Here is an 11,505-nt window from a genome sequence, read left to right as displayed (position 1 = left end):
TGTTTCAGTTGTGGGTTCTTGCTTGGCATAAGGCCCCTGGGTCCTTCCCAGTCCTATGCATCTGTGGCTCCTGTGAGGCTCCTCTTGGCCCAAGATGGGGAGCTGCTGACAAGACCGGGATCCTCTGGCCTGAAACTGCCCCCAGCCACATGGGTCCATCCCAGTCCCTCTCCCAGCTGGAACGCTCTGGACCATGAACAGCCTGGACATGCAAAGGTCAAAAGGCCTTCTTGTCCCCCGGAGTGTGGGGACCACAGATTTTCTACTCTCTGTGTCTGTTGTTTTGTTGCTGTTTGCAAGAAAAAATTGACTGCCAGCCCTTTGAGCCATGTTCCGTTCCGTCGGAAGGCTTCGTGATTGGCCCAGCCGGCTCCTCTGCCTTTGAGCTTCTCAGCCAAGGGTCTCCAGGGCTGTTACCACTTAATGCACAGTTCTCCTTGTTAGTGGTATTTAATGCTGATGAGCCTCATAGCTAACACAAAACACATGTGGGATCTTTGTTTTTACCGAAGCACATGTGTTGCACCAGGACCCCCCCCCCCCCATCTCTTTTGCTCCCTGTGCCTTTCAATTATCTTCATTGCTTTTTAAAAATTGTCATAGGATGGGATCAACAAAAGCCCAAGTAATACTTTTAATTAATGGCAGGGGAAGGGGTAAGGAAGGCTGGCCCTTAAACCCTCCTAGCAGCCACTGGAAGATCTGGGGCTGGGTCCCTTTGGGGTCCATTTCCAAGAGAAGTGGCCACTTGTGCCGGGGGCCAAGAAGGGGCCACCAAACTTGATCCTGGTCTAATTGTCCTGGTCTAAGTGCCTTCTGAGATGACACCTTTTAGGCCTCACTGGCTGAAGTGTGACATATTGAGATTGGTTGGGGCTTCCACAATTGAATCACACAGTTGGAAAGGACCCACTCCAAGGGCCAACAGGTTCAACTGACTGCCATGCAGGAGTGCACAACTAAAGCGCTCCCGAATGATGACCATCCAACCTCTGACCAAAGACCGCCAAAGAAGGAGAGCTGCTCCCCCCCCCCCCCAAATCAATCTCTGCCACATTCAAACAGCTAAAAGTCCCACGGAGTCCAGGGGGGCCCTGAGGCCGAAGGAGAGGAGTTGGGGGGTCGCGGGGGGCTCAGGCGAGGAGCAGCACTTTGCTCTTTGGCATCTGGCATCACTCCGGGAGAGGTTTAGAAGCACTGTTTTTCAAATCAGCAGTTCTGCTGATTCCAAACATTGAACAGACATTTCTGGTTCTGCTTAACATTTTTAACAAAGTAAAAAGTTTTCACAAGATTTATTTATTTATTTATTGAAAAGGAAAAACTCTTTTTTGTGGTCTTTTTTTTTTTTTGGAGGGGGGCATTATTATCTCCAGAAATGAAATGTACAGTTCACCAAAATTAAAACAATAACAACACTAAAAACCCTTGGAATCTGGGGGCGACGTAAAAGGTCACCCTCCCAACACCTAATGCAAACCAGAGCACGCCGGATGCTTCTTGAGGCGCTCCTGCCACCGCCACCATGAGCTTTGGCCCCGGGGAAAACATCTGGCCCTTTTGAGCCAAGAGAGAGAGAGAGAAGGAGCATCCCTTGGTCCCTTTCCCCTTGACCTCTCGGGGCAACTGGGTTTGGCAGCCAACTGGATTTGCTCTGGTTTGGAGGGCTAAGGGTTTGGGGCTCAGCTGTCACCCCCTTTGGATGAGACCCTTTCCCATCCTCTGCCCCACCCCACTGGCCCTCTCAAAAAGGTAGCTCCGGGACCTCAAAATTCATGTCTGCCAAGGCCCCCCTCCCCAGATTCTGGCCAGCCTCTGAAGGGTTAAGGTTAATAGGAGCGGCTCCTCTCTTGCTCAGATTCTTTTCAGGCTTCGTGATTCCACTTATTGCCACACAAAATCACTTGCAGGCGGCCAGGCTCTCTGCTGGAAGGGAAGAAGGGCTGCAACAGATGTGAGCTAATTGGAAGCAAAGCAGCAGCTGCAACAAGTGCTGGGCGGTGGGGGGGGGGGTCTGGGGTGCCCCTGGTGTGTGCGCACATGTGCCTCTGTGCCCAGCCAGCTCAGGGCAGGTGCTGGGAAGAGGCAGCGGGGCACTGCTCCCACAAAGGAGAACACCAAGCCTGGAAACTGACCATGGCAGACAGGGAGAAAGCCGAGGAGCTCTGGATTGAGGGGCTCCTCTGCTCCTTCATCACAGGCGTGCCTGCACTTAGGACACCACAACCCAGTGGCACTGCACTACAGACATCACAATGCAGTGGTACTGCAGTAAAGATGCCACAATGTAGTGGCACTGCACTAAAGACTCCAAAAGACAATGGCACTGGACTACCCCAACAAACTGCCCGTTCTTAGTGTAATGCCAGTGCATTGTGGTGGCCTTAGTGCAGTGTTACTGCATTATGATGGCCTGCAAACCCCACAATGCAGTGTCACTGCACTAAGACCACCCTAATGCAATGTCACTTTACTGCATACACAACAATGCAGTGGCACTTCACTAAGTACAGCACAACACAGTCACACTGCGCTGGTCCGCTGTTTAACTGCTCAACTTAGTACCGAGGCAAGAAAACTATAAAACCATCCAGAACATATTTCAAATGGAAATCCCTACTCCAATTTGATATGGGTGAATGTTTCAGTTTTCTCACACTTCACCTACAAGAGAAAAAGTAAATATATTTCCAGCCCTTCTTCAGGGGCAAGAGAAATTTGGGCAGCAATTTACACCCACAGTATGGATGTAACCCTGGCCCACGCACCTACCCTCTCTCCTTCCTTCTCTGGGGCTGAGGAGGGGGCTGCCTCCAAAGGCAAGAAGCCCTCCTGCCCATTAGCAGTAATGGACAACTAACTGGGATCAGAGGGAATGTCATAAATGTCTCCAAAATAAAGCCTTTCTTTCCTCCTGCAAGTTCAGCCTTTTTGATCCTACCAAGAACGGATGTGTAAATCAGCCAAAGAATTAGAAACATCTGCAACAACTCAAGGAAGAGAGAAGGAGACCCGTCACAGATGAATGGCCAAGCAGCATCAGACTATGGTCAAAGATGGCAAAAGTTATGAAAGCTGAAGAACAGACAAGAAAGGAGAGGCTGCAGCCGTTTGCCTTTGCCTGAGCCGACTGGGAAAGGTCACTTTCTGCCCTCCTCTGCTCTGCTTCCTGCTAAATTAACCGAATTCTCAGGGGGGGGGGGTTTCTCAGGACCCCATTTGGCATGCCATGGGCACCTCTGTGGGGGTGCAATGCTCCCCCCCCCCCATGTGTGGGGTATTCTCTATTTCCAGGCTGCGTGGCAACAGAAGTCTGCTTGTAAATCGGCAGATCTTTAGGAGAAATCCCTTTTCGAGTCCTTTCCAGGAAGACTAGTGAGCAAAATATGGAATGGGTTAAGCATGTAAATGAGGACCTGGTTTATCTTCTGCTCATATTAAAGCTCTCCTCTCCATGCCGCCAAATTACTGGATTATTTATACATTTTAAATCTTCCAAATTAATTTGAGAGGATACATACACATAAATGATCAGGGGCCAGGGTCTTGCAATGTTAATGCAGAACAGATTGTTTCAAAAAGGAGGGACAATTCTTAAGCCAAGGATGGCAAAAACATCTCTTTGTGAACTCTGCTCCCAGGGCAAATCCCCCAGTTGCCCCCCTCCCCATGAATCTCCCCCCTTGACTAAAGCATTGAAGGGTCAGATGACGGAGCATCCCTCTCTGGAACCGGTTGGGGAATTTGGCAGCCCTGGAGGGAGACAGCCCTGGAGGAGAAGCCAGAGACAGAGCAAAACCACAAAGCAATTTGCCTTTGAGCATAGAATTTATAGTTGCTCCCCATAAAACTGTCCAGGCCCTGTATCCAAAATATCTTTCGCCTTGGATATCTACATTAAAATAGTTTTCATTTTGTGTCTGAACTGTTCATGAGCTCATTGCCCCATAAATAATCTTCTGGCAATAACACTTCAGGAGCCAACCACCCACCCCTTCCAAGAGCGGCTTGGAAGGGCAGCCAGATCCCTTGCCTGCCTTCTGGCCAGACAGAGTGCCTCCCGCAGTCCCACAAGGTCAGCAGGGGCTCTGGGCACAGACTGGGCAACCACCAGGGCCAAGGAAGAAGGGGAGAGAAGAGCGGTCGGCATTGTGCCTCAGCTTCCCAGCTCACCTCAAGGGCAGAGTCTAGTTGTTTAAGTGAGACGAAGGGAGAGGTCTGCCTGTTTGGACTACCCTCTGGCCCAAGTTCTAAGCTTCCCTTTGGAGGTCCAGGGACACACAGGTCTCTGGCCCTACGTTAGGGGTTAAAGTGTGCAGTCACACTTCTGCCCAACCCAGTCCAGCACCCCCCACCCATCACCCCTCCAGGAAACAGAATGTGCTAAGTGTGCAATGGAAGCAAGCGCATTTCTCAGCAGCTGCGTCTTAGGAAAGGCCACCAGCGCCCTCGTGCGGATAAACCCCTTCAGGCCCAGAAGTGACCACTTGCCCGGTTTTAGCCTTAGGACATCCGAAGGGGGTGAGGGCGGAGGGCTGGACCCAGCATGCAGGTAAACATCAGCCTGACTGACACCAAAAGCAACTGTGCAAAATAATTTTGGCTTTTATTGTGTCGGCTTTAAAATGCTGCAAAAGTAGCAGGAAAAGAAGAGATGCTTTGTGCCACTTGACCCCACTTTCATTGTGTTGAACTACCAACTCCCAAAGCTCCCAAAGTACTTATCTAATCCTCACTCCCCCTCTTCCCAGGGACAGCTTGGTGACTTCTAAGTCCCTTACCAAACTACGAATCACAGGCTATAGAGGCAAGGCAATTAAAGAGGCACAGAAACATGGAAATGCGTACCATAGGCAAATGTCAGTGGCATCTTGACTCTCAAGACACATTCGGCTGGTGAGCTTCCCACAGGCAACCGGCTGGCCAGCATGTCTGACCCACTACGGCCTTTTCTCTGTTCTTTATGTCCAGCACAGAACAGAGGCAGCAACTGCAGTGACAGTCCTAGGACTTTACAAATTGATGCTGCCCTTGAAATGATGTGGACAGAATGCAAGGCCAAAGGAGTGAAAGGAGGCAGGCAAAAGGCAAACCCTCAGCCTGGCCATGCCCAGAAAAAACATCTCCCTTCTGCCACTGATCCCTGGTACCAACCTCATGGCAAAGCCAGAGCACAGATCTATGCCCAGCCTGTCCCTCCTGCTCCCTCTTTGCCTTGGAGAACTGGAGGCCACAGAATCGAATCACATTTAGCCCCAGAAGCGGAGGTGGCTGACGCAAAAGGCAATGATCCATGCAGCTCCCTTTTGCACTCGCTCTCGACTTCCCATCTCCAAGGAGAACTGCCTGTTCCAGAGAGAGTCCAGGTGTGCACACCTTTCAGCTGCAGGTAACGGGGCACCAGGCTGCCTCTCTCCTCATGCGGCTTCTTCCAGAAAGAAAGAGACCTTCAGCAGGGCATCTGTGGTGGGGGAGATCAGAAGAGGGGTCTTTGGAGCAGCTATTAATGGCTCCCTTGGTGCCACTGCCCCGGCCCAATTGGCTGTCTTTGGCAGGGCCAGGTGAGCCCTGTTGCACAGCAGGGGCCTATCTGTGGCACATACGATGACTGGCTGAGGTCCCAGGGTCTCAGCTTTCTGGCCATTAGGTGCCAGGCCCGCTCCCCAGCCCACCCCACTGGCCATCCTTACCTTCAACTGTGCTTTGCAGGCCGCGTTGCATCACCTGCTCCCAGGCCTTGGGAAGGGCTTGCATCTCCTCCAGGTTCTCATACCTGACCTGCAGAAGGAGCAGCTTGGCCTCCAGGTATCTTCTTGGGCGTTAAGGACAGACATGAGGAACAGGCCCTACTCACGCCTTCACACACAAACACACATGCGCATGCTTTCTCTCTCTCACGCACATCCCTCCTCTTCCTCCTCCTGGGGCCTTTTCACGTGACACAATGACCCTGCCCTAACTGACTGCCATGGGAACCTCCTATGGAATCCTGGGAGTTGCAGTTTGTGGAGGGGTACCTAGCATCCTCGGGCAAAGAACCATCTCACCAAACTATAAACCCCAGGATTGAAGAAGATGCAGCCAGCAAAGGATACGTCCGTTGGTAGAAGGCCTGGATGTCCAGGAGCCACTCCATCATGTCGGCCAGCGAGGGGCAGAGGGGGCTCCGCTGGAAGGAGGCCTCCAGGCCCAGTGCGTCCAGTTGTCCATCGCAGAGCAGGCAGACCTCGGCCACATGGACGGCGGCTGCGTCCCGCACCTTCTGCAGCTCCGGCCTGAGAGGAAGGGAAGGCGTTAAGACCCGCCAGTGGCCCTTCTCGAAGGCTTGGCCCCGGACCAAGGAGATGGCACCCGCTGCCCCCAGGGAGAGCGGCCCCGGGACCCCGCCGGCTCCCCTCCTTACAGCTTCTCCTGCCGGAGCTGGGCCAGCAAGGCCTCCGCTGCCCCTCGGTGCCTCTGGCTCAGCCTCCGGGGGAGGTCCGGGAAGGCCCCCAGGGAGGAAGAGCCGAGGAGGCCGAGGGCCACCGCCTTCCGCAGGGCCAGCATCTGTTGGGCCACGTTGCCCAGGGAGGCCACGAGCGGAGCGCAGCCGGAGAGGGCCCCCTCCCAGGCCCCGCGGTGCTCGGCCAGGATCCCACGGAAGGCCCGCTGGAGAGCCGAGCGGAGAGACGGAGGCAGAGACATCCGGAGGGAGGGAGGGAGGGAGGCTCTGGGCCCAAAGGAAGGGGCACCTCTCCGCCCTCCGCTCCCGCGCAGCCCAGGAGGGAGGCACCGGGGCCGGGCCAAGAAGCAAGAGGCCCTCGGAGGCCGTCACAAACCCAACCCCAGCCGCCACTTCCTCCTCTTGCCTGCCTGCCTTCCGACTCCGCGCCGCGAAGGCCGATGGGAAATGGAGTTCCTTCCAGCGGAGGCGACCAGGGGGCGGGGCTTGCGCTGAGTGACGTCACGCCCCTGGGTTTCTTGGCATCATTTGCCCAGAGGGAGGTCGAGTGTGACTGACCACGCCCCCAAGGCAGCCCAGCTCCTCCTCCTGGCCATAGAATCCTGGAAGAGGGTCCCAGCCTCAGAGAGAGAGCCCCCTCGAAGGAGCCAGCAGGAGGCGGGGGAGCGGACCCACAAAGGAAGGCTGAGTAAATCTGATGCCGGGACCCCCCCTCAGAAGGGTCAGGCCTTGGTGGCCCCTTAGCTGCCCCCTTCCCACACCGAGGGGGCCATCCACAAGGGAACCCCCCAAGGCTTCACTCTCTGCCCCCCTCCCAAACTCCAGCCAGAGAACATGGGCAGCGACAGGGGCCTTTCCCCAACCTCTCCAGGGCAAGGTCCCCCCTCCTCCAGACCCCAGCTGCCTTTCCTCCTTGCAATCAGATGCCAAGGCACCCCCCCCTCCCAGAAGACAAGGGTTTTAGGACCACAAGCCCCCCCCCCCCCAAGCCCTTGCAATAAATGGAAAGCCCTGCCCACCAATGCCAGCATCTCTTCCTTCAAAGGGAAATGCAGCTTTGCAGAAGCAGGGGGGGGGGCAGGAGGGTCTCTGCAAAAAGGGGTCACTTGCTCTGTTCCAGCCCAGGCCCAACCTCCGTCTCTAAAGAGACTGTGAAAATGTTGTCTGAAGGCTGGGACGAAGAGCCTCCCCACAAGCCCCGCAGTGGGAAGAGTAGTGGAGGTCCCTGGAGACAGCAGTGGGGGGTATTGTATTGTCTTCATTCCTCCATTTCTGCCCTTCTCCCTCCAGCATCAGTACTGCCAAGGCACTTTAACTCCTCAGGGAAACAACAACAACAACAACACACACATACACACACACACTTCTCTGCATAGAAAAGAATGGAGTCAAGAGAAGAAGCAAGTCTCCACTGTTTTGGTTTACTGAGGTTGGTTGGTCCCAACGCTGCCTCTCGTCCTGCAGAGGCCAGGCCTGGCTTTGCCTCTGGGTCCGTCCCTCCCATCCGTATTTCAGGAGGGAAAGATCCCCCAGGATTAATGGCAGCCCTGCATGCCCAAAGGTTCCAGCGCTCCCTTGCAGGATCTGTCCGCTTTCCATTCACATGAACCAGCTGCTCCAAATACTCAGAAAGCAAGTGCTTTGTGCTCTGGTAGAAGTCATTCAGGGAAGGGAGGAGGGAGGGCTTCATGGTCTCCTTCAGCCCTCACCACAATCCCCCCATGGCTGCTGAAGGAAATGCAAACAACAAGGGAATGCTTCCTCCGCAGCCGGGTCAAAGTTCTGAGATGTTCAAGAGCGAAGGAAGGTGGCATAAGGCAAGGAGGAAGGGTCCTTTTGCCCCCAAGAAGGTGAAGCCCAGCAGAATCCTTCTGAACAGAATCCTTCTGAAAGAGGTGCCCAAAGAACAGTGTCCCCACATAGAGCGGCCCAGGAAAGATGCAGAGGGCGGTTTCAGGAACCAGATGGGTCATGTGCCAGGCCATATTTGCCCACCAGGATTTCCATGGTCTGGGAAAGAGCACTGCATAGAGAGAGAGAAAAACAAGAGGAATATAAGGGCAGAGAAGCTCCCTCTCTTCAACAACAGGAAACATTGCTTTCTCATCAAGTCTGCATGGAAGGCTTATGGAGAGCCAGACAGTCTGTACACATTCAGGTGGGAGGCGGGGGTTGCATGGCTGATCCTGCATTGGTGCTGTTGGGATCCCTTTGCCAAAAGGCGCATGTGTGTGTGTCTCCCCCAATAATGCTCCTGGGCTGCTGCACCATCCCATCCTCCTCCTGCAAAAACTCACCAGCCTGGCCGAATGACCCTAAACCTGCCAGGGATGGAAAGGTCAACCACCGTGGAGCCCAGGCGGCACTCCGGACTGTGGATGTCTCCAAGTGGGCCCCCGTCCACAACCAGCGCCAGGTGAGGCCAGAGCTCTTCAAATTCCTTTTTAAAAACGAAAGGAAGAGAAAGAAGTCAGTGCCAACGTGCGCAAGGAACTCCCCACAAGGCCAGAGATGGAAGCAGCGGCCCATTCCCAGTGATTGGAAGGCAGGAAGAGGCCTGCCTTCCCCTGCCCTTGCCCCAACCGTCCCTCCCCACGCAGACGGAGAAGGGCTCACCGTGACGTCCAGGGTGCTCCCCTTGTTGCTGACGTTGGCGCTGGTCAGGGCCAGAGGGGCAGCGCAAACCCTGGCCAGCTCCCGGGGAAACCAGTGGCTGGGGATGCGGATGCCCACCAGCTGCGAGAAGAGGAAGCCAGAGGTGAAGCAATGCTAACTGCCGCTTCAGAGATGCAGGGATTGTGGCTCAAGGTGGGGCTGAGCTTCTGGGGAGATCTGGAAGAGCCTCTTGGGGCCGGATGGATGCCCACAATCGGACTGCCCCCCACCCCACCCTCCGCCCCTTGGCTTCCGTCTGAGAGGAGCCACCCCTGGCTCTCTCTCTCTCTCTCTTTCAGAGACTCACCGGAGTGAAGGGGTTGAGGTCTGTGTTGAGTTCCTCTGAGCGCTCCAGGACCAGCGTGACGGGGCCCGGGAGCAGGTCGTGCAGGAGCCCCTCTGGGACGGCGCCTGCCTGGCAGTACCTGCAGCGGGAAAAGAGGAGAGGAGGCCGTGGAGTCCTCCGTGGGTCCCTTCGGTCTCCCGGGGCCCCTCTGGCTCCCTCCCTCCCTCCCTCGCTCTGGGTCCGTACCTGGGGAGGAGGGCGACGTCCGGGAGGCAGAGGGCCAGGGGCTTGCGGGGGTCGCGGCCCTTGAGCCGGTAGAGCTGCCGCAGCGCCCGCGAGTCCTGGGCCAGGCAGGCCACGCCGTACACCGTCTCCGTCGGAAGCGCCACCAGGCCCCCCGAGCGCAGCGCCGACGCCGCCAGAGCCACCGCCCGCGAAGGCGGACAGGACGCCAGCCCTGCGGGGGAGACAAGGGAGAGAGTCACGGCGCGGAACCGGGCACCCAGGCGCTCTGCACGCGCACAGAGGCAAGGTGCCAGGGAGCCAGCGAGGAAGCCAGGGAGGGCGCCCGCTCACCCAGAGGGGCCAGGAGAGCCCCGCCGCGGCACTCCGCCCCCGGAGCCTCCGCCGAAGAGGACGACGACGACGACGAGGAAGAGGCCAGCTTCGCCGTCGCCATCGTCGCCGTCCGTCTCAGCAGCATGGGAAGCCGCTTCCGCTTCCGGCGGCGCCGCCGTCGTCACTTCCGCCTCTTCATGGCTGGGACACAGAGACGACGCGCCTAGAGCGGACATGTGCGGCGCTCTGGGCGGCAGGAGCGACCATAGAGAGGAATGGTCCTTTGAGAGGAGGCAGCAGGGAGAAGACTGCAGGCCTCTCTCTCTCATAGCTTTCTTTCTCTGGAGCAGCTCTTGCGGGAGAAGGAGCCAGGCCTCCCCGTTCACCCTCTTGGAGGAAAGTGTGGGTCCTCCCTCCTCTCCGCCCCAGAGAAGGGCCTTTGGGGCACCGCTTTCTGAAGGGTGGCCTCCCCCCCTCAATCCCACGTGCGCTTTGGGAGTGCGATGCTATGAGTGAATGTGGATGGAATGGCACTGCTGGGCAGAGCAAAATGGAGAGTTCGCAATGCAGGACCTGGCAGGTGAAGCCATGGTTTTAAGGCTGCTGATGTGGCAGCGGCATATCCAAGAAGAACAGGATGTGGCTGTCTGCTTATCAGAGGAGAAACAGATCTTAGACAGGAACATGGACCACATGTCTGGTCAAGGAACAGATAATTCATACTATTTGGACAGTATGATAAGGCTTGGAATGTACTGTATTTTTGTAACAACATCGAAAAGCCAGAAAAGGTTCGTTTAAGGGTTGTGGACTGAGGCCAAAAGATGATGGTAGACCAACGCAGAGAAAAGCCTTTTGAGCAGAGGTGTGCTCCTGGATCCATAGTCTTCATGAAGGATTAGCGACCAATGAACTTCAGTGAAGTGCCACCTCTGCGTGAGTGAGTATTGCATGAATGGTGTGTGCGAGAGCTCTCTTGGTACTTGAATATAAGTACATGTCTCAGTATTGTAATAAATCTTACACGAATAGTGTTTAAAACCAAATTTGGTGATTCGGGTGTCTGTGTTGTCCCTGCTGGGGAAGAGTCTCTGGTCTGAATCAAAAGGGAGGTTCGACATGACAGACGTCTCCTGCCCCATAGAGCAACCCGAGGAGGACCTCCAAAACCCCGTGGGCTTTGCCTTTGCCCAGTGTTTTTAAAAAACCATGCCACAGTATGGATTCAGAATTGTTCATGTGGCCCCACTGCTTTTGTTTTGGAAGGAATGTGATGCATTTCAGGCTGAAATCCACAGTATCAGCAGCCAGTTTCAGACTATACTGTGCTGCTACACCTCAAACATTTTAATGTTTTAAAACAACAGCAAATGTTTTTCTTCGACTCACTCCATCAAAAGCTGGGCCCACCAAACCAACTGGAGGCAGGACGGGGTTGTAGGAACCAGCTACTCAACTGCCACCCAAGTCTCCCTTAGTGCTGGAGCTGCCAAATACACCAAAGCAAAATGTGCGACGAGAATGGAGAGCAAGGGGACCTATGCAAGAGAAATGGCACCCGGTC

The 11,505-nt window shown here is 55.4% G+C and overlaps 2 protein-coding genes across 2 annotated transcripts; both read right to left on the bottom strand.

Annotated features, from left to right (window-relative positions):
• Positions 1 to 4,582: 4,582 nt before the first annotated feature.
• Positions 4,583 to 6,864, bottom strand: LOC149304948 (AFG2-interacting ribosome maturation factor-like). The gene is made up of 4 exons (XM_089478753.1): positions 6,404 to 6,864; positions 6,096 to 6,275; positions 5,691 to 5,809; positions 4,583 to 5,461 (listed from the first exon to the last, which is right to left on the bottom strand). The coding sequence occupies exons 1-4, from the start codon at positions 6,682 to 6,684 to the stop codon at positions 5,418 to 5,420; spliced, it is 624 nt and encodes a 207-aa protein (XP_089334879.1). The 5' UTR covers positions 6,685 to 6,864; the 3' UTR covers positions 4,583 to 5,417.
• Positions 6,865 to 7,843: 979 nt separating this feature from the next.
• LOC149304947 (threonylcarbamoyl-AMP synthase-like) lies at positions 7,844 to 10,094 on the bottom strand. The gene is made up of 6 exons (XM_089478626.1): positions 9,960 to 10,094; positions 9,630 to 9,840; positions 9,405 to 9,522; positions 9,059 to 9,178; positions 8,740 to 8,882; positions 7,844 to 8,465 (listed from the first exon to the last, which is right to left on the bottom strand). The coding sequence occupies exons 1-6, from the start codon at positions 10,084 to 10,086 to the stop codon at positions 8,396 to 8,398; spliced, it is 789 nt and encodes a 262-aa protein (XP_089334752.1). The 5' UTR covers positions 10,087 to 10,094; the 3' UTR covers positions 7,844 to 8,395.
• Positions 10,095 to 11,505: the final 1,411 nt, after the last annotated feature.

This window comes from Sceloporus occidentalis, unplaced genomic scaffold (assembly GCF_023333645.1).
Source record: "Sceloporus occidentalis isolate IW3139 unplaced genomic scaffold, rSceOcc1.0.p SCAF_13, whole genome shotgun sequence".
Lineage (NCBI taxonomy): Eukaryota > Metazoa > Chordata > Lepidosauria > Squamata > Phrynosomatidae > Sceloporus > Sceloporus occidentalis.
Note: the sequence above shows the minus strand (reverse complement) of the source record. Positions and strands in the feature narration are given on the sequence as shown.

Bases quoted from the DNA above. Each gene is read 5' to 3' on its own strand.
- LOC149304948 (XM_089478753.1), bottom strand. From the start codon at position 6,684: ATGTCTCTGCCTCCGTCTCTCCGCTCGGCTCTCCAGCGGGCCTTCCGT. The intron at 6,276-6,403 runs GTAAGGAGGGGA...CCTTCCTCTCAG, and splicing joins CAGCTCCGGCAGGAGAAGCT to GCCGGAGCTGCAGAAGGTGC. The intron at 5,462-5,690 runs GTAAGGATGGCC...CCCCCACCACAG, and splicing joins CCTGCAAAGCACAGTTGAAG to ATGCCCTGCTGAAGGTCTCT.
- LOC149304947 (XM_089478626.1), bottom strand. From the start codon at position 10,086: ATGCTGCTGAGACGGACGGCGACGATGGCGACGGCGAAGCTGGCCTCT. The intron at 9,841-9,959 runs GTGAGCGGGCGC...TCTCCCCCGCAG, and splicing joins GGCTCTCCTGGCCCCTCTGG to GGCTGGCGTCCTGTCCGCCT. The intron at 8,883-9,058 runs GTGAGCCCTTCT...GTTTTTAAAAAG, and splicing joins GGAGCACCCTGGACGTCACG to GAATTTGAAGAGCTCTGGCC.